The sequence below is a fragment of the Camelina sativa genome, chromosome 10 (genome assembly GCF_030686135.1).
Source record: "Camelina sativa cultivar CO46 ecotype springtype chromosome 10, ASM3068613v1".
NCBI classification, from domain to species: domain Eukaryota; kingdom Viridiplantae; phylum Streptophyta; class Magnoliopsida; order Brassicales; family Brassicaceae; genus Camelina; species Camelina sativa.
This window is the reverse complement of record NC_141889.1, coordinates 19993395-20015958: the sequence shown is the minus strand read 5'-3', so window position 1 is coordinate 20015958 and position 22564 is coordinate 19993395. Positions and strand designations below refer to the sequence as shown.

At 35.1% G+C, this 22564-nt stretch overlaps 2 protein-coding genes, 2 long non-coding RNA genes and 1 pseudogene across 6 annotated transcripts; 3 read left to right on the top strand and 2 right to left on the bottom strand.

The window, feature by feature from the left end:
* Positions 1–62: 62 nt before the first annotated feature.
* LOC104719238 (transmembrane 9 superfamily member 11) lies at positions 63–2644 on the bottom strand. Its single transcript, XM_019231197.2, has 2 exons — positions 2523–2644; positions 63–2346 (listed from the first exon to the last, which is right to left on the bottom strand). The coding sequence occupies exon 2, from the start codon at positions 2342–2344 to the stop codon at positions 368–370; it is 1977 nt and encodes a 658-aa protein (XP_019086742.1). The 5' UTR covers positions 2345–2346; positions 2523–2644; the 3' UTR covers positions 63–367.
* A 9918-nt stretch (positions 2645–12562) lies between these two features.
* LOC104719236 (uncharacterized) lies at positions 12563–14473 on the bottom strand. 2 transcript variants are annotated; one of them, XR_756574.3, is made up of 5 exons: positions 13881–14473; positions 13701–13788; positions 13496–13564; positions 13206–13263; positions 12563–13114 (listed from the first exon to the last, which is right to left on the bottom strand). It is a non-coding gene; the product is annotated as an uncharacterized LOC104719236 (long non-coding RNA). The 2 variants fall into 2 exon arrangements; XR_002033640.2 differs by having other exon boundaries at positions 13701–13783; positions 13881–14241.
* Positions 14458–16102, top strand: LOC109127002 (uncharacterized). 2 transcript variants are annotated; one of them, XR_015569312.1, is made up of 3 exons: positions 14458–15116; positions 15341–15446; positions 15725–16102. It is a non-coding gene; the product is annotated as an uncharacterized LOC109127002 (long non-coding RNA). The 2 variants fall into 2 exon arrangements; XR_002033702.2 differs by lacking the exon at positions 15725–16102 and having other exon boundaries at positions 15341–15594.
* Positions 16103–17561: 1459 nt separating this feature from the next.
* On the top strand, positions 17562–18305 carry LOC104719235 (uncharacterized). The gene has a single exon (XM_010437099.3). It carries the CDS (start codon positions 17704–17706, stop codon positions 18028–18030), a length of 327 nt encoding a protein of 108 aa, XP_010435401.1. The 5' UTR covers positions 17562–17703; the 3' UTR covers positions 18031–18305.
* A 1211-nt stretch (positions 18306–19516) lies between these two features.
* LOC104720464 (uncharacterized) lies at positions 19517–20655 on the top strand (annotated as a pseudogene).
* Positions 20656–22564: the final 1909 nt, after the last annotated feature.

Genomic DNA, 22564 nt, shown 5'->3' with positions numbered 1-22564 from the left:
AAAAATTTCACTTTAGACTTTCTCTTCACAACTTGGTAAGCGTGTTGTAATCAAAACGGAAAGAACTCAAAATTAATCTTCCAATATTAAGTAAAAAATAAACACTTTTTAGGTTCAGAGGCATTACCATAGAAAGATACAACAAAAATTTAATTAAAGAGGAAATAAATTGTTCCTACATGAAAGAAACGACGAATAAAGAAAAATTTGAAGCTTCAGTATGACAAAATGAACCCTTACACATCCTTTTGTTGGAGCAATTATATATGGCTTGATTGATGCCTTTGCTTAAACGATATCGTTTCACTCCAAAAAGTTAATCAATTTCTCTTGAGCCGTAACCGTAAGCCTCTGGTCTCCTCCCTCCTTAGTCAAGTTTCACCGAAGAAAACAAGTAGTGCACGAACCAGAAGGAAGAGAGGAAACCAATGGTACCTGTTGCGAGCATGATTGCCAAGACCATAAAGAGAGAGTACCCGAGATAAAGAGTTGCTGAAACTGGTCCACTCAAGCTTTTCAGGTCAAAGACTAGATAATTTATCGAGTATATGAAGATGTAGATTGCAACGGATCCTGATGCAAAGAAGGATTTCCACCACCATTTATAGTCTTCAACACACAGGTGCATGTATGTTAGCACTAGGGAAACCTCGGCACACACTACCACAAGAAGGATCATTACAACAAAAAGGAATCCAAAGACATAGTAGACACGGCCCATCCAGATGCTAGACATGATGAAGAAAAGCTCGATGAAGAGGGTCCCAAACGGAAGTGTTCCAGCGCCCAGAACCAGAAGCCACGATGGGTATTTCTGAGCTGGGATCTCCCGAGGAATTTGGTTGGTTCGAACTGGGAACTCAATGTGTGGAGCCTTGGCTCCAAAGTAACCGCCGATAAGGGTGAGAGGAACCGAGATGCAAAACCACAGGAGGATGAGGATAACAAATAGCGAGAAAGGAATGGCTCCGGTACTATGGCTACCCCATAGAAGGAAGTTGAGCGTTGTAAGGATCAGAAAAGCAATACCCGGGAAAAAGCAAGCAGCTTTCCATGCAACAGACATCCATCCACGGTGATCGCCACAGCCAATTGTCCTCCAGAGACGAACAGAAACATAACCAGCTGCAATGCCTAGAATCATGTAGAAGAAGAGCATGCCCGTGATAAGTGTTCCACGTGAAGCCGGTGACATGAACCCAAGAGCAGCAAACAAAATGGTTACAACAGCCATGCCAAGAATCTGAACTCCGTCACCAACCATGACACACAAAAGGGAGGCGTTTGATGGAGCACGGAAAACATCACCCACAACAAGCTTCCACCCAGATAACTCTTCGTTCATCTGAGCCTGAGCCTCCTTGTCAAGCTCCTCATAGCGGGTCAAATCTCGCCTAACAGTTCTCAAGAATATCACGAGGACGATACCAGCCAAGAAAGTGATTACCATTAGAGAGTTCAAGATTGAGAACCAATGAACCTTTGAACCCTCCATCTTCAAATACGCATCCCACCTAGATGGCCATTTGATGTCACTCTCCTCAAAACTAACTTCATACGAGAAGACAATGGACTGACCTTCCTTAACAGACATGGATACACTAGTCGAATCACATTTGATCGGAGTGGTGTATCTTTCATACATTTTCAACTTCTTTGTAGAGTCACCATTATGAGAAAAACTACAAGGAACCACCTCAAACCCAACAACCATATACCCAGGCACATCTGAATCTTTCTTCCCAATCGTGGGAATCACCTCAGCTGCATCCCCAGTACCCATGACACGTGCCACATTAGCAGCCTCTTCATACTTATGAACAAGAACCTTAAACTTCAAGTGGTTAAAAACATAATAAACATCCTGAACCTTGATCCCAACAGGGTACCCAGTCCACCTCAAAACATACCCATCTTTCTTAGTATACCTAATCGCGGGCAAATTATCAAGCATAGGATTAACTTGATACATCTCATCAATCCTCTTCTTCAAAAGCTTAAAACTATCAGCAGACAACTTGTCAGTCTGACAAAGAAAGATCTCACTCTCATTCTTAAACATTTTAAACCTATAAGGAGAATTCTCAATCCGATCTCCCATAAGAAGCTCACCTAAATTCTCAGCACTATCCTTAATCCCCTCAGAGGGTTGACAAAAGGGTAAACTATAATAGCTAAAAGGCATTTCGGTTTCGATAGAAGTAAGTGAATTCACCTTCACATTCAAGTAATCACCAACTTCATACTTGTGTGGGTAGCTTCCCGGAAGGTAAAAACCAAAACTTGAATGAACAACCGACAAAATCGCAAGTACCCAGATCCCAACTCGATCCATCGACCTCATATCTGGATTTGCATATAAAAGAAATAAACACCTTTGTCAGATCCGGATCGGTTAACAGTTTTAACAAGAGAAGCTCAGATCTAGACAAAAATCGACGAAGGAGACAGATAAAAATAAAAGTTTGAGAGATGATGAGATTAGTGGTTGTGGAAGCGGGAAAAGAAAGATCGGAACTCACCTATTCCGGCGGAGGAGAGATTTGGCAGCGAAGAAGTGAGAATTTATCGGTGAAGGAACGCATGAGTCTTTTTAATACGACGCGTCAGTAGAAATAACAACACCGACGCATGTTATAACTACGTTTTGACGAAACTACCCTCCATGACTCATCGTAATTACCACATTACTGCACCGTCAGTTTTAGTTATATTTTGCGTTTTTTTTTTTTTTTTTTTTTTTTTTAACTCAAATAAAACTTATATTTATTTAGAAAATGTCATTACAAAGAGGGATATGTAACTCAATATACCATTAGAGACTCAATATAAGACTATTGATCTCTATAGCCAAATTTCGCTAAAGTATGAGCTACATAATTGTTTACACGTTTAACAGGTTTAAAACTAATCATGCTGTATTTTGAAGTTCAATACTTGATATCTTGCAATAGATTTGACAGAGAAGCATTCTTTAAAGTACCATTAATCAAATTATGTAAAGATTCATTGTCTCCCTCGAAAATGACAGAATCATATCCTTGTTGCCATGTTTGTTCCAGAGCCAGTAATAATGCGTTTGCCTCAGCTTCCAATGAATTCTCGGCCTCAGTTAACTTCTGTGCACCCCAGACCAGCGTCTATCCTTGATAATTTTTTACAATCCATCTACTCGTAACTGTATGGTTGACAATGTCAAAACCTGCGTCAAAATTACACTTCACCATTGGAAAAATGAGCGGGGTCTAAGTAGTTTGTGTGATTTGTGTATGCTTGCTTTCATGACCATGAAAAACCGGATTTTTTGTAATGTTTATCCATTCTTTTGTTTTAGCAATTGAAAGTAATATTGTCTTTGAAGTCCCCTCACGATAATCGTTAAAACAGAGTTATTTCTAGCCTTACAAATACGCCAAAGGAGCCAAAATGGAAGTAAAGAATCAAATGTAGTGGTAGTTTGTTGGATTGATTGGATAATGATATTTGATATGTTGGCTTCAGCGTCTTGGTCCAATTGATTGACATTCAGTAAAGGAGTGTTGGAGGTACGCCAAACCATTGTTGCGAACGGACATGTGAAGATAGCATGAAGAATAGTTTCATCTTCTTGTCGACATGTGGGACATAGAGCTTCTATGTTCATTCCTCTAGTTCTAAAGCGTGTAGTAGTAGGGAGTGCACGAGAAACAATATGCCAGAGAAAATCTTTTATTTTTGCATCAAACGAAGTCGCCAAATTTTTTGTTTGAGATCTGTTGAACCATGGATGGTTAAAGGATTCATATTTTGTGTTATTAATGAAAAATACAATACAGGCGCATCTATTTAAAACTTATAAATAATTAATGAAAATGAATTTTAATTTTTAACCGAGAGATTTTAATGAAAATTTTTAAAAATACATCTATTTGAAAAATTTTCATTAAATCAAGAAAAAATGTGGACTTAAAACTTTTAGTTATTCAAAAGAAAAATTACAAAAAACAAACCTATGTTTATAAAACCGTTAGAACCTTAAAGCTATCGAATCAATATTTTTGTAAGTTAATTTATTATCAAATGATGTATATTATATATATATATATATAAAGGAATAAGAGAATGTGGTGTTTAATCTAAATGTCACAATAATATTGAAACAAAATTGACGCAAATTGACACTGTTTTATTAATGGCAATTTGTAGAAAATTTGTTACAATCTAATTGTAGTCGCCGTAACTATTAGCAAGAACTTAGTTTGTGGGAAGTTGTAACAATCTGTTACAATGTATCTTAGACAAATTTGAAGCAATTTGACACAATTGAAATTGTTGCAAATTTGTAGCTAATTTGCTATGATTTCACGCAACGATTACTTTGCTACCACCGTATAGGTGCAAAAAAAAAATTTGAAAGCAATTTTGTAACAAATCATAATTTGTTACAAAATATGTACATAGCTTTTATATTATCGGTAACTATACAAGCCAAAAACTGTTGTGTTTGTTTCAAAATAACATCAGAAACATGATGCATCAATGCATGATCTGAAATGATGAATCAATACCTACAAATATCATATCCTAGGTTGCGTATAGTTTTAGGAATTAAACGAAATAAAAAAAATAAACACAAGAATAAATGATAGATTCTATTTCATATGATTTCGAAGTAGAATTTTAATAAAGATTACCAATTTTGAAATTTCATAATGTATTTGAACAAACTGCAAGAGGGGTTATATGTGATGTTTGATATGGATCACCAAAAGGGGTCCTACGTGATTAAAGGTCCGAGAATGAAGTAAGTACCACAAAAATCAAGTCGTATAATTGGAAGGATTAAGATCATCTTCGATATAGTGTCTCTGAAATAGAGTAACTCTAAATAGAGCATCGTTTTTTCCAATGTATCATTCTATTTCTAGATCTAAAATAGAGCTAGTGTAAAAAAAAATGAGTTGATAATAGAATTGCTATAAATATAGAACAATTCTATCATTTTCTCTATTATAAAATGAAATATAGAGTGTGGTTGGAGCAAATGTTGCGTTTTGACTCTAAAATATAGTAGTGTTAGAGATGCCCTAAGGATTTTGCTCCATTTCTTTTTGTATACTTGGTCATATGGTGATACTTGGCTGAGTGGCAAAGTTTATGGAGTTTGGGTCATTGGATGACCATATTCAGTGTGTATAGTGATTGAGCATTAGAAGGAACATGCGCTTTGATAACTCTCTAATTTACATGTTTTTAGCATCCTTTTTTGTCCATATTTTGCATTGTTCATACCCTTAACTTAGCATTTTTAGGTCATTAACTGTAGGAATTCACTTTTAGGCCATTTAGGGTGTTGCATTTTTGCATTTGCATATTTTGGGTGAAAACAAGTGCTTAAGAGCCTCAAATGGGGAAAAACAAGGACAAACCCGAGCATGTACCCGAAGGAGCCATCGAGCTGGAAGAACAAGTCTGAACCCCAATACGATCGAGGAGGATCCAAGAGCATGAAGAACAACCCAAAGATCTACCCGAGGACGAACTCGACCTCATCCTCGTGTACCCCATCGTGTAGACCCTCAGGCAGGACTGGGAAGCTAGGTCAAAGGGGTTTCCATATATAAACCCCTCCTCCTCTTCCTCGCAAACGAGCACGCCGCAGACCCAAAAACCATATAGCAAGAGCTTCTGTGAGAGAACTAAGCGACTCAAAACATTTTCCATTTTTTTGTTAGGATTTGTCTCATAACTTTTTATCATTTCTTTAGATTTCTATCTTGTACTCTTACTTCTCTACTCTACCGTTTATTACAATGCAATTTTCATTCGTTTATGCTTTTGTTCTTCTTGCAATGAGATCTGAGTAGTGTAGTAAAGTTTCTAGGGATGGGATAGATGATTTTGTGTCCTTGATCGGTTAGGATGTCTTAGCTTGATCGTGTATGTTAAATAGATTCCCTTCTAGGTTGGTGTTCTTAATGCTGCCAACAAACTGAGAGGGTGAGATTAGATCTAAGGTGTTTTACCACCGAGAGGTATAGATGAAATGCTTGAATCAACCAATGCTAGAGGTTTACTCACTTAGCCTAAGAGATTAGATGAGTAAGGGGTTTACTGACAATAATGAATCGGTTCTTATTGTCTGCTTGGTCATGTTTCTCCAACGAGAATTGGGTAGGGGAGTGATCAAGGTTGATTGTTTCTATCACGATAGTGTTTTAACAAAATATTAGAGATTCATTGTCTAGGAAATATTTGTTTGAGGCATGTAAGACATATGTACTGGTTAGGAACACTTAGGATTCGATTACCCCATCCTTAGAAGCTTTCGTGTTTTAATTACTTGCATTTTTATTAATCACTCAATCCATTACCCGAACAGGTACACGATCACCTGCTTCGAGTAACCCCTCGAGTTGTTCATACTTCATTTGCTCACTCGATCATCCCACCCGATCCTGTACTCGAATGCTTGCATCAAGTGCTTAGATCGTGTGGTTCTTTGTTTACACTCTTTTCTTCCATTATTTTAGGATTGTTAGATCAAAACCAACTTTGCATCCTTCCTACTAGCATAAACAACCATTTGGATTGATAACCCTTTGTACTACAACTGCATAGGGAATTGATACCCTGGGTGAAAATCCTGTTATCACGCTTGAAAATCCCCAAAAACGTAATACATTAATTTCTTAATTCACATAATTTAACATATAACCATTATTTCAAAATTCTAATATCACATTGTTTATTCAAACAAAATAGGCCTTAAACAACAAGATCAAACATGTAAAAGAACAAAAGAAAAGGAGCTTATGAGAGATTACTTGAAAAGAAAACTGGTGATGATGGATACCAAAAAAAAAAAAAACTGGCAGTGGCGGATGTACGTTAAGAGTAGGTTGGGCACGTGCCTTACACTATTTATTAAATGTTGTTAATACAATTATCTACTTGATCATTTGGTTATGTATTCCTCTAAATATATTTGATGGTGGGGTGCTCGATCCCTCCATATTTTACCTTTTTACTCTTTTTGCTACATATATATTATAATTTTTGGCCACATATTTATTAATTATTAGATATGTGCCCCATACTAATAATTCTCATGGATCTGCCCCTGGAAACTGGTGATGAGTAGAGTGATAAACAACACCTAGGGCATAATTTCTCGATAACTCAATTATTATGTGTGTGTTTATTTTTGGCTAAGAATTTAAATTTATACTATAAAAGATGGCCAACTTTCTCTATTTGAGTGACACATCAGCAGTGAAGAGAGTGTCACTAGTCTATCCTCATTAAAAGTAAACATACCTAAATTTAAAAGGATAATGAAACATCTTCCATGTCTTTTATTTTTTTTATATCACAAACAGTTTCAATATTTAAATAAGAAATTTAGAGAGTCTTAGAACATGTCCCAAGAAATAGATGCATCACCAAAGACAAAAAGGCATCGGTAGTGAATCAAAGAGCCACTTCTTCCTCTTGGCGTAAACTATGAATGTATGGACATATGGTTTAGGCGTTACAATTTTGTCAATAGTTTGAAGAGTTGCAGCAGTGATAGAGATATTGGTTATTATTGTAAAGAAATACATGAAAGTTTGTCCCTAAAAATTTTTTTTTTTATGTATAAAGAAGATTGGGGTTTTGTTCACTATCAAATGGAAGATAGTTGAATAAAACTGTAGAATGTTGGTTTAGAAAAATACAGAGACAAAGAGGAAATAGTTGAATAAATTCATGAATGTTGGTTTTCATATTCTAGTATTTAGAAGTTGTCAAAAATGAAACTGAATGAAATTCTTATTAAAAATCACATTCTATAATTATATTCAAGAAATTGAAGAGCTAACATGAAAGGAAGATGTCTATCTTAATTATATATATTAAAAAGTTAGTCAAACTGCAATTCTTGATAAAAGAAAATGTTAGTGTTTCATGCTAGTATTTAGTTGAGAAGCTTAACTATGAATATATCTGAAATACTTAAGCTTTTGTTTTTGAATGAATGTAAAATTCATTCAACCAAAAAACTCTTTGTTACAAAATATGCATCCTTAGATCAAACATTATAGAATGCTTAAGATTTAAACTCCGTGTTTTTTTAAACTCTTTATTTAAACTCTGTGTTTCTTGTGCTTAAGAATTTTTTTTTGAAATTTTAGACAAGAATTATAGAATGTTTAAATCTCTCAAAACAAAGTTGTTCATGCATGTATCTAATAATTCAATTACAAAATGAGAAAACGTATGTGAAGTATTAATACAATCAACGTAAAATTATATTTTTCAAGATTTCCACAATTAAAAAAAAAAACAAAGGTAACTTTTACATAAAAAATAAATTAGTAACAAAACTGTTTTAAAAACGGTAAGCCAGAAACTCGCGCATAACACGGGTATTCATCTAATATTTATTAAATATAACAATTTTTAGGTTTACAATCTTGAATTTTAAATGTATAGAATTGGTCGGATGGTTAAAAAAAAATGGAAACAAATAGTACAATCCGTACATCCCCGCGAAGCAAATGGTGCGAGAAGAAGGATACAGTATTTTTAAGTTCCACCAAATTGAGCTACTAAGAGCATCATTACTCCAGTAATTTAGTGGGTTACTCTTCATTTTGGGGCCCAAAATTATATTATAAAACCAATATTTGAGTCCAATACGCTGAGGATCGATTCTATAGGAAGGTTTGGTAGCAACCCCTTGAGCAACGATACGTGTCATATTGTGATTGGTAAACTGATAAATATAAAAGGTATTTTTTTTCCTCACATTTTTTTCATTCTTTCTCGACCTCTCTCTCTCTTCTTTCTCCTCTCTCTCGTTCGTGGGAGATAAATCGCGAATCGACAGTCATCGGAAAAACCAACCGATTAACATCATATCGTTGATTTATCCGGCTAAATCTCGATGATTTTGGGATAAACGGAGGGTGATTGGAGATTGTATTGGCGTAACCCAGCCTATTAGGGTTTATCACTTCGGTTCTCACGATTTGGCGACGGCGAAGGTTCCACAGGGGTGGGACAACGATGGCGGAGGAGTGGTGGGACAACGGCGGATGTCCGACGAGGTCCACCGTCTAACGAATTGGAGAGATATGGTTCGTCTTTTGATCTATGTTTTTTGTGTTTCTGTAATTCATCTCCGTATGGTCTTTAATTGTTAGGGTTTTGTATTAATTCGATTGCTTGTTAGAATTGTTAATCTTTGCTATCGATTTGACTTATTAGGCATCGATTGTGAGATTAATTTGATGTTAATCTTGGTTTTGAAATTTGTTTGTATGATTTAGGGTTTCGGTTTAATTAATGATTATTGTCTGATAGCTTTTTATGAATGAGTGGCTTATTATGTTCCTGTTTTGTGTTATAGCTTTTGTGTTATAGCTTTGTATGTTCTTGTAATTTTTTGATGTTCTTGATGACTTGTGTTATTGATGTTTAACAAAATTGTCTTGTTTTCTGCGAGGTTCTCATGAACTGGATATAGCGGTTAAATGATGAAGAGTGGTGTTGATGAAGTGGTTTACTGGTTGGACAGTCAAAATTGATAAGGTATGGTCCTATACCTATCATATGTTTTTGTTAGGTTTTGACTATGATGTGATTGGGATGAATTAGTTGGTTTTGTTGTTCTTGTTCTGTTTTGTTAATCTTTCTGTTATAGATTGTTCTTGTTCTTGTTCTAACTGTGAGTTCTTGTTCTAGTTCGGTTTACATATTAATTGTTCTTGTTCTGTTTTGATAAAGCTGTGAGTTCTTGTTCTAGTTTGACGTTTTTTTATAAATAATTGTGCTAAAAGGTATGATTTGGGATGTTTTGCCGTGTCCTGTCTTTTTTTTTGCTCAAGTGTTTAAAATATTTTGGAAACCCGATTGTTGTTCTTGTTCTTGTTTGTTTCTAGTTTGAATAAAAAGCATAATTACACTTTAAACATCAACTTTAACATCAACTTTAAACATCAACTTTTGGAATATTTGTACACAAGTAGATTTACTGAAAAGTGATTCAGTTGTCTACTCATAGAGATATACTAAAAAGTATATCTCTTGTCAACTAAACACTCATTTTCCTTTTACCTCAAAAAAACTTTTTTTTTATCTAACTTTCAGTTAAAAAGCTAACCTAACCTTGAGTTCAATATAAACCCTCATTGTTAAACAATATAAACCCTCAATCTACAATCCTTTTTTAGTTAAACATAAGCTTTCATTAAACACAAACAATGTCTCCTAGAAATCCTTATCGTTTGTCATCGGATAATTATGTTGATCTTTTGAATTCTCAAATAGATCCCAACGTTTCTGATAATCCTAACCCTCCACATTCTACTCAATCCTCTCATCCTATTCAATTTAGCAACCCATTCTCTTCTTAGCCACCCCACTTTACCTCAACATTCTCTTCTCAGCCCCCTCATTTTAGCTCAACATTCTCTTCTCAGCCTCTTAACTTTAGCCCAACAACCGAAACTGAAGATTATATAGAGGTTACAGTTGAAGAGACTGAAGAAGACGGCGGCAGAGGAAGTAGGAAGCGGTGGACAGCAGAGGAAGATGTCAACCTCATAAGTGCTTGGTTGAACACAAGCAAGGATCCAGTTGTAAGTAATGAGCAGCGGTTAACTAGTTTCTGGAAGCGAGTTGCTGACTATTACAAAGCAAATGATGGATCAGCCGGTTCAAACGCAAGAGGGCCTTCACAATGTAAGGCTAGGTGGAACAAGATAAACCACCAAGTCAACAAGTTTGTGGGATGTTATGCACAAGCAAGTACAAGAAGGAAAAGTGGAGAATCAGAAGATGACGTGATGAGAATGGCGTATGAGCTTTACAATAACGACATGAAGAAGCCATTTATGCTTGGACATTGCTGGAGGGAGCTGAAGCACGATCAGAAATGGATCACAGAAGAATGTAACCACAAGTGGACTAAGCTTGCATCTGAGACTACTACTACGAGCAATGATGGATCTGAGAAGAGGCCTCCGGGTGTTAAAGCTACAAAGAACAAAGGGAAGACACCGACTGTTAGTATTGATGTTGAGGATGGTTCTGTCCATAGGTTAGATAAGATCATTACAATGAAGGATCAAGAACAAGCTGCTAAAGAGAGGCACGGCAAGATGAGATTGCTAGACAACTTAGTTAACAAGAGTGAACTAACACCCGCTGAAGTGCTACTTAGAGACAAACTAGTAGATCAAATGTTGACAAACATTTAGGTTTCAATTCTTTTGATTTGTTATGTTTAACTCTTGTGTGTCTTTCTCATGTTGTCACCATTCTATGTCTCTCATGTCTGTATGTTTTGTTGTGATTAACTCTACTTGTATTCTTTTGTTTCAGGTTTCTCATGAAATGTAGTTGTGGACAGTCACGTGAAGAGAAGAAGCTGTCTTGTTGTGGAACATGTCACGGATTTGGGATGTTTTGTTGATGTGAAGGGTTATGTCTAAATGGCTTTTGATGTTTGTAAGGAGTGTATGGCTTTTGATGTTTGTAAGGATAGTATGGCTTTTGTAAGGGTTATATAAATTAAAATTTGATAATTAATCAACATAAATTAAAAAAAATATTATTTAAATGCTTGAGTAACCTTCTTTTGGGTTCTCTAGTAATAGGGTGATTTTGTTTAAGTTTCTCTTAAAGTTACTTTACTTAATTTAATATTAATTATATAATTAATTAATATGAGATTAACTATGGTGGGTTACTCCACTGATGGTCTAAGGGCATCATTAATGGGAGAACTTTTTTTTGTGTTCTTAGATTAAATATATATTGAAAATAATATTAGATCAGTTGTTAAGATCATAGGTAAAAAAAATGGGAGAACTAATTATGGTGTTCTTAGAATAAAGATATAGTGAAATAATATTCTTAAACATATTACAATTATAAAAACTTATAAAATAACATTTAAATTGCTTACTTATATAAAAGCAATTATATACTTATAAATTAATATAATATTCTTAAACATATTACAATTATAAAAACTTATAAATTAACATTTAAATTGCTTACTTATATAAAAGCAATTGTATACTTATAAATTAATATAATATTCTTAAACATACTACAATTATAAAAACTTATAAATTAACATTTAAATTGCTTACTTATATAAAAGCAATTGTATACTTATAAATTAATATAATATTCTTAAACATATTACAATTATAAAAACTTATAAATTAACATTGAAATTGCTTACTTATATAAAAGCAATTGTATACTTATAAATTAATATAATATTCTTAAACATATTACAATTATAAAAACTTATAAATTAACATTTAAATTGCTTCCTTATATAAATGAAATATTTTTTTTTTCCATAAAATCTCGTCCAATCACATGAAGCCACGTCAAATAAGAACTGGGCTTAGATCAGTTTACATCAAGAACTAAAAAAAGTGTTCTAAACCACTATTCATTATCTTTATAATTTTTTTGGGCTAAGAACACCCTTGGTGTTCTCCCATTAATGATGGCCTAAGAGCATGCCCATCGGTCTCCTCTAATTGGTGTCTTAAATATTAATTAATAATAATTTTATCTAAAACCTCCCACTAACTTTTATTTATTTTTTTCTGCTCCATTGGTCATCTTTTACATATGAATGTCTTAAGAATAAAGGAACACAAATATATTACATTTTTGATTCTTTGACAACAAGAAACAAAAAAATCTCAAACTAGAGTTTTGATTCCAAGTGACACCTAAAAGCTCCAGTACTGAACACACAAAAGCTAGTTGTAGATAGGAGAGTGAAACACCTTAGGAAGTTGATGATCACTAAGTGGAGAACTGAGTTGCAGATAACAAATCAGCAAAAGCTCTCTCCGATGCCAAATCCTGCAGTTTGCAAAGCTCTCTTCACCATATTTCTTATACATGGGGGTGATTGTGTTGGTTTCTCGTCCGGTCTACTTCTCAATGGCTACTTCCATCATCCGGCTACTTCTTACCACGTCATCAATGGCTACTTCTTACCACGTCCGGTCTTGTAGCTTACCAGCTCGGCTACACCCACATGGTCGTAGAGATTGTGCACCACCACATTTTTAACATCTTGCATCTGCCTATTTGTCTGCAACTCTGCCTATAAAAGACGGAAACAACTGGAAAAGTCATATAACGAGAGGTGAAAAAAACAGAGGAATTCATCACATAGTATCTTTACTTTGGCATACCTGTAATGACTTTGTCAAGTGAACAACACTTCGTTTAGTTGCGCCATATGCAGCAAACCTGTCAAACATTTTAGTAAAAAAAAAAAGAAAGAAAGACCATTAGATATTACATACAGGAGAGCCTAAGAAAGATCTTCTAACACAAGAAACTTCAATGAATTTCCAAGCCCCATCAATATTGAAGATATGACCACCTCGAGATTGAGTCAACATCATATTCATTGCCTATTGATCACCGAACACATGTCTAGAAAAGGTCTTCAAGACAACAATGGGGAATGGGTTCTTACCTGATCTAGAGCAAATCCCAACATTGTCGCCTGCTTTCAAAAACTCTCTAGCTAATGCATATCCTATACCTGAACACCATTTACAACCAAACACAACTCACAATGAGATGATTACACTTCCGTGAACTCAAAAGATATGTTTTTCCCCCTTCTAAATTAAACGAATTTGTGAAGATTAACACAGCCGAGTAAATTGACATGAAACCTTTCGTTGAGCCAGTGATCAATACGTTATATGGAGGCACCATGGGTTCTCTTGTTCCCTGAGATGCGAGCTTCCATCCTTGCCTTCCCTAACCCAATGATTTACTTGTTTGATTGTTTTCTTAATGACACAACAAGTCTAGAAAAGGTCTTCAAGACAACAATGGGGATTGGGTCTTACCTGATCTAGAGAAAATCACAACATTGTCGCCTACAGTACCTTAGGCTGCAATTTCTGATCAGAACGTCGATTGGTTTGTTCTCGTCGATTTTGATTATACGAAATCTAGGAATTGATTTTGATAAATCGATTCACAAAGCAGAAATCTATGTTTGTTCCTTGTTTGTATCGTCGACTATCGAGAGAGAGAAGAGCAAGTGAAGAAAAAGGGGAAAAAAAAAACCAAAACATAACGAAACCAATGGATTATTGACACGTTGAGTGTCTCTAGGTATCTGTTAGATATATTTGTTGTCTGGGCAGAGACACAGGTCTCGGATTATCGAGATTAAAACTTTAAATTTTTATTCATTTTGTTATTAAAAAACCTAGAATATCTCCATCAAAGGCTTTAAGCAGTTGCTTTAAGACTTGCTAAAGTATTACGTGTGATTAAATTTAATTTTTTTTTGTAAGATTTAGTTATACCTAAGATATTTTTGATATGTTTAGAAATTTGGATGTGTCAGTTTCTGATTGGGTGGGATAAAAATAAATTTTCCTTTTATTTTTTATTTTTGTTAATTCTCTCTCTCTCGTCTCTCTCCATTGATTGACTTTCGTATCTATTTCCACGTAAAACAACAAAACGATAGAATTGATAGTTCAGTCGGTGATTCAGTTTGAAAGTGGATTTTACCGACGGCATCACATCTCCACCGTAAGAGACACCATCGATGATCTCGGTTCATCAATCCGATCGCAATTTTATTTTGGGTGAGGTTTTGCTTGGTTTGGGAAATCGAAGGAGGAAGGGGTTCTTTGTGGTGTGTTTGGGAATTAGGAAGTTGTTGGTGATCCGATCTTAGCAAAGCTCAAATCCAGGGCAATCTCAAGGAGAGAGATCCCACTATTTTGTTGCCTAATCAGTCTGATGATATCTCTCATTTAGCTCTTGTTTTAGCTCTCTCTCTAATCACAAAAAAAAAAAAATCTTACCTTTGATTCATTGTAATTGACCATCTTGATTTTTGGAAATTTCGATGTTAATGCTGAATGTAAAGCATACATGGCATGAGGACTACTCGAATGATGATGATAAGCGTAAGAAGACGATCAAGGAGAGATTGGGTATAACCAATGGCAACTTGAGAAGCTATCCTGTTCTTGGTGGGAGACTTCATTTTGTCAAGTTTGAGACTAACAAAATTAATGAGTGTTTGGATTTTATTCATTCCAAGCAGCTTCATCGTCGAGGTATTGGCTTTTTTCCTCTTCTTATGTTACAAACTTCTGGAGATTATTGTTTTAGGTGAAAACTTTTATATGTCTTGTATATCCTTGTCATGTAATTTGCTGATTTGGATTTGATTAGTTGATGGTTGCTTGCCTCTCTCGTTCCCTTGTCATGTATATCCTTGTCTGGAGTATGAAATTTTCTGTTGGCTCAAGCAATAATGTTTGCATAAAAACATTGACAGCTCAAGATTACATACCATAAGAAACATGGCACAGATCGTGTATGCTTTACTCATCATCCCAGCTCTCTAATTTGCTCTTCTCGATACAATTTGGAGTCTATTGGAGGTGAGTTCCTTCTTTTTATTCTTTTTGCTTCAGATTGGTTACTATCTCACAATCTTTCTTAGTCTTTCGGATATTTGCATCATTAAATTGACAAGAACTGTTTGGTAAATGTCACACTTACAAATACAAAGAAAAATATTTTTAAGAATCTCAAATTTAAAAACCTTCAATGGACCTATGAAATATTAAAGTTTCTTAAAAAGTTCTTAATTTCACTTTTATTCAAAATTAAGAATAAAATATGTTTTAAGATACTTTCATTACATTTTTTGATGGAGATACTCTTGGAGACATGGTTAAAGATTAACCGAAATGGCTGTGCTCTAAAGACGAAAGTTGGGGAATGGAAATTGTAAAATAATATTGTGTTAATAAAATATTCCCCATACATGATCTAAAGAAGTCACAGTCGTCACCTGGAAGCAACAGAACAATGTTTACCACAACTCACAGTCAGTCTCTCCTTCGATCATCTTCAAGAAGATTGACCGTGATATCCGCAACACCATAACCTTGAGGAAACATCTGAAGCGGTTTCGCAACCTCATGCTCTTGTGGATACGATGAGTTTCGTTTTCCGAACTCAGAATATATTGTAATCTTTTTTTTTGCTAAGAATGTTAATATCAATTAAAATGAAAAGTTTTGCTTTTACATTTGAAAATGGAAAGCTAACAGGTCTTGAACCTTGGCAAAAAGAATAAAAACAAAATTATAAGATTGGGAAAACTCTAAGAGAGTTCTTTAAATCTATCGCTGCATCAGATTTCTGAAGCGCTTCCGGTGCTGTCGAGCTGAGATGATGTTTTTGACCTCCTTATAAATGATATTGAAAAGTATGTGCGGAGGTATTGAGACTTGGTTGATGATCAGATTGTTTCGGTGCTTCCATATTGTAATCTTGTTTTTATTTCTTTTTTGCCAAGATTACTTTAATCTCTAGGTTCTTACTCTCTTGTAATACCTCGACTTTACATTTTATATGATATTGATATTTACATTCTAAGCAAAAAAAAAAAAAAATGATCTAAAGAAGTCATAATATCTCTCACCAGAGAACAAAAGACTGTTTTATATTAAACCAAGACACTGATTTAAGACCATGCAAGGCTTCATAAGTCACTATTTAAGAAATTCGAACACTTTATTACATAGACTTCTAGTCATCCTAGTACTTTACATGTGAACATCACATAGAACTTATAATACGTACAAGGTTATAAGCAATGAAGAAACATAAGGTTGACGATCTTACAAAGATAAAAAATTCAGCAATACACCTATGAAATCAAGAACTGTAAGCTAGAGCTAGATTTCAAGAAATTCTAAGGTAAACAAGAAGAGTGGTAACCAAAGCTACCAAAAGTTTACGTTTCAAATAATGGCAATTGCAAGAGAGTACAGTATCTTGAGACTAATTAGATTTTCGTAAAGAGACTTCACTTAAGCAACATATTAGTCACATCAACAAAATCGAATATAGCGTACAGAAGAATTTTCTATACCTTTAGAATATACTCCACATACATACGAAGAAACAATTATAAAAGCTTATAAAAACGTCTCGTATGAATAAAACAAGTGCATGGAAACATGTATCATCTAGTTAATATATAAAGAATATGTTAAATTATTTACATATTTCTGTATATTATATATTTCAGTAAAAAAATATATGCTTTAGAGCAAAAAGATGGCATGAGTACTGCATCAATTATTTATTCCAAAAAAATTAAAAAGGCTCGAAGTTAAATATTATTTTTTATGTAAACTGTTAGGGAAATTCTTCATAAGAAAAGAAACCAAACCAAACAAAGATCGTTTCATCGTGTACATTTCCCAAATTAGAAAATTGATTGTCCGATTATTTTTCTTTTTTTGTCGATCTAGCTACTTAAACTACACCTATATTTTGGTTACCTACTACAATTCTCTTATAGAGAAAAATGTTCTTCCAAAAGAAAAAGAAAAAGAAGAAGAAGAAGAGGTGGTTTGGTCAAAAGATCCCGAAAAGAGAGCAATAACACACAATTCACACGCTTCTCACGTACAATCGCCACCTCTTGGCGCTTTAACCACTATTTCTGCATGGCTATAAAAAAAGAATCTCTAGTAACCCCAAAAATCAGAATTCATCTTTTGGCAACAACAACAAAAAAAAAACTCTCTTCGTCAACGATCCAAACGCGTTCACTCACGTCGGGGAAATTTTTAAAATATCTCCTTCGTAACAAAAGACCAAGAAGATACTGTCGTGATGGCTGCCGGATCCATGGACGGAATATTCCGCAACATCTTCGAAGGTTGCATCTCTAGCTGCAACTCGTCCATCCAGCGACGTCCATACCACAAGAATTGCGGCTGCGCGCTTCACGGTGGAGGTTCATCGACCCCTTGTCGTCACGGAAGGTCTGAGATCGTTGTGTTCCCAATCCAACGTTCTTGGAGTGAAGGAAACAGTTTGGCTCTGCATCTCGCCCCATCTTCTTCTTCCTCTAACCTCCAGTCGCTTTCGTCCTCTTCCTCTATTTCTACCCTCGCATCGTTCTCTTCGACCGTGTCTGATATTGATTCTCCCATTTAAGGGAATATATAAACTAATAGTTCCTTCCCATTCATTTGATTGTGTCGTTTTTGTTTGATTGTTTCGAAGAGAGTCACAAATGATGTTTGATGTGTGATTAGAGAGGTTTCATGGATTTCATTGGATATCGGAGGAACCTAATTCAAATGTTGTAATGGTCAAATATAGGGAGGCTTTGCAATAACATTTGTACATAAATCACGTTTTCGGATGTAATTTTAGTTTAATTTTTGTTGTATATATATTGATTGATATTCAAGCTTTTTTTTGTTCTATTGGTTTCATGTATTATCTTCATGTTGTTTGGATTATATATCAATTGCCTAAATCTCTTAGACATTCTAATTTGGAGTTGTTGAGCGACTTAGATTGTTTCTTGCAAGAAAAGACAAAAAGGAAAAAATAAGAATTGCGATCTTTCATATATCGCCTAAAGAGAAATTGTTTGTTTATTTTTACGAGACTTGTGTAAAGGTCATGCTTTGTGTTGACTAGAACAAATGTAATAAAAAACAAATTTGTATTCGAATGATATTGAAATAGTGAAATGCTTGTAAAGATGGAAAGAACAATAGTAATTATTATTAGCTAAAAAATCGATACCTTGTTAGACTGTTGTCTAGACCACTTACAATGGGGTTGTTGAAGATAAAATTCAACTCCTTAATTGATGCAATGGGCATGTTAAGAAATGGAAAAAATGACGTGGATTCACAAATGTTGAATTATTTTAACGGGTTGAAAAAAAAGTAAGGGTGCAATCTTTACACGTGTCATGTGTTTACTGGATCAAACAAAATTTGCACAATAACATATAGATAGATACATCCGAAAATAATACAGTATTTATTTTTTATTTTTTTTTGTCATCTGGTTTTTTCATTCATAAGTGAAAGGATTACAATAAGTAACTTTGTAAACTGATCAAAAGTTACTAAGGTAAAAGTGATTTAACAAAATCAACTTGAACCTCCAAAAAATATGCTCTAATAGCTTTAGCCACTAAGAGAGAAAGAAACTAAAGTTTAAAGAGAGGAGGAGAGTCTATCATCATTAAAGAGTTCATGTAGCCAAGTGGGGAAACCAATGGCTACATAAGAATGCACTAAAGCATGATCATGAACACTTTGAGCTATGGGAGAAGCACCTCTATTTGAACCAGATTTCTCTAAATGTACTCTCCAGTCTTGTATTATAGCCAGCAGCAAAAACATCTCTGATTGTTGATATACATTATTGAAAATAATGCAGTATATTTATTTGGTTTTTTTTTTACATCTACATTATTGAAGATAATTATTTTTATGATATTACATTTTAAAAAAATAAAAAATTATACCAAAATTCATCATTTTTCATATTCTATAAATAGAGACATGTTTAATTAGATTTGGACACAGAAAAAAAAACCATCTTCTTCACAATAATTTTCTATTTAACTTCTCATAAATTCTTGGTTTTATCTTTTTCAGTCTTCTCTGAAAAAATGGATCCAAACAATAACTCTTCTAACACCCAAAATTCTTCTAATAACCCTTTTAACTACACAAATCCCAACAATTATCCATATCAAAATCAAAATTCCAACCAACCTCCAAATATGCCAAATTATGGTTTTCGACCAAGTTTCTTCATGTCGTAGGCTGTTCCAAACTATCATCCATACTATGGCTCAGGGATGTCATATCCATCTCAACCACCCCATTATTCTGCTACTCCGGTGGGTAATGAAATTGTTCCGGACTCGGGAGCAACTGAATTTCCCGAATTTTCAATGCAAATGGGTCTTGGTGGTACAAGTGATGTTAATCAATCTACTCCAAGCATCGACCATTCAACATCTGGCCCCCGGAAAAGCTCCAAATGGACCACTGAGCAAAACTTGGTGCTACTGAGTGGGTGGATCAAATATGGAACAGACAGCATTGTTGGCAGAAACCAAAAGAGCGAATCATTTTGGGATAAAATTGCTGAGTATTGTAATGAGTTTTGCTCATTTATCCTCCACGTAGTGCAACTACATGTAGAAATCGCTACAACTACGTGAACACAAAACTGGGAAAATGGATTGGCACTTACGATAATGCTAAGCGTATGCAACAAAGCGGGTGGTCGAAGCAAGATGTAATGGCGAAAGCGCATGAAATATATACAGATGGTGGTAATGGTAATTTCAATTTAATGAAACAATGGATCGATGTTCGTTATCAACCACGCAATTGTAGTAAGGTAGGAGGAAATACTGGCTCTAGAAGCAGTGGATCTAAGAGAATTCACGACAGTGATGCTAGTGACTCCAACTCTGTAGGATCCAGTGCTCGTCCAATGGGGAGGGATGCAGCTAAGAAAGCTAAAAAGAAAGGTAAGGGAACAGTCTTGGAAGTGGTCAATGAAGAGTTTAATGTATACAAAAAACTCAAGGAGCAAGAGTTGAAACGCTTGGACAATATATCCATGATGCAAGAGGAGGCAATTCGAAAGCAAGAGGAGTCAAACATAGTGATGAAAGAAAAGACTAGGGCTGTGAATACTAAGATGTGGATGAAGTTAAGTGAAAAGAACTGTCTCAATGACAAGGAGAGAAAGCTAATGCAGAAGTTGAGCTACGAATTATTTGGAGAATAATTGTAGTAACAAGTGGCTATCTGCATCATGTCACTCCATGCTTGTCTCTATCATGTCACTCCATGCTTTATTAATGTCTGTTTGTCGCTTTCTCCTTTAATAATGTTTGTCGATTTCTCCTTTAATAATGTTTGTTGTATGTTCCTGCTTTCATAATTTCGTCAATGTAATCCATGAATTTCGGCTTTTAATGTTAGAATCGTATCCTCCATCCACTCAACTTAATTCAATAATGTTGTCGAGTTCCCGTGACTTTTTCGTCAATGTAATCCGTGAATTTTGGCTTTTAATGTCAGAACCTTATCCTCCACCCACTCAACTTGATTCAATAATGATGTCGAGTGCCTGTGACTTTTTCGTCAATGTAATCTATGAATTTTGGCTTTTAATGTCAGGATCTTATCCTCCACCCACCCAACTTGATTCAATAATGATGTTGAGTGCCCGTGACTTTTTCATCATGTAATCCGTGAAATTAGGCTTTTAATGCCAAAATCTTATCCTCCAGCCACTCAATCTGTTGGCTCCATTTTCTTATAAATGGGGACTCATTCTTCCATTTATGTACCAATACCACAAATCTCATCTCACTAAAGAAATCTCAATGGATCCTTCAAAATTTCCTTTTGATATCGAAACTTACAAAAGGCAGTCTGAAATTGAAGATAGGTATATCCTCAACTATTTTAGTGAGCGCCGAAAGAAAATAGAGGAAGACTTCCCACCTCGCATGAAGAGAAGATACTTCAAGAGAGATCATGTAGCGGCAAATCAAAGACTGGTTGACGACTACTTTGCCAATGCACCTACATACGACGATACAATGTTTCGTCGGTGATTCCAAATGCGAAAACATCTTTTCCTTCGCATCGTTGGGGACCTATCAAATAGTGACGACTACTTCACCCAGCGATTTGACGCAACCAATAAAGAAGGTATATCTCCATAAGCAAAATGTACCACAACCATGCAAATGACAGCATATGGTGTGGCGGCCGATGCGGTGGATGAGTACATCAAAATTGGAGGTACTACAGATCTGGAGTGCTTGCGTCGATTCTGTAAGGGAATCATACAATTTTACGAGAAAGAGTATCTAAGAGCCCCAACTCAAGAGGACCTCCAGAGAATTTTGCATGTTAGTGAAATGCGAGGATTCCCAGGGATGATTGGGAGTATTGATTGCATGCACTGGGAATGGAAAAATTGTCCTACAGCGTGGGAAGGACAATTTACTCGGGGTGATAAGGGAACAACCACTGTTATTCTTGAAGCAGTCGCATCACATGATCTATGGATCTGGCATGCCTTTTTTGGATGTCCAGGGACATTGAACGATATAAACGTTCTAGATCGTTCACGGGTGTTTGATGATGTTGAACAGGGAAATACTCCAAGAGTTAACTTCTTGGTGAACCAACGTCTGTATAATATGGCATACTATCCAGCTGACGGTATATATCATTCTTATCCTACTTTTGTCAAATTGATTAGGCTTCCTCAAAGTGAGCCAAACAAGTTATTTGCAGAAGTTCAAGAGGGATGTCGGAAGGACAAGCTTGCATGTGGGACATAGATGACCTACCTATCATTATGAGTTCATGTATCATGTTGCATAATATGATTGTTGAGGATGAACGTGATACATATATTCAACGGTGGAACGATTATGATCAATCTGAAGCAAGTGGGTCTAGTACAAGTACATGTACACCACAGCCATTCTCGACCGAGGTGCTACCTGCATTTGCAAATCATGTACGTGCTAGATCTGAATTGCGTGATTCAAGTGTGCATCAAGAATTGCAAGGTTTGGAATGTCTCATGATTAAAATGATTTTTAAGTGTTTGAGTTGAGTCTATTGTACTAATTATGTGTGTTTATTGGTTGTATTGTGTGCTTCTTATT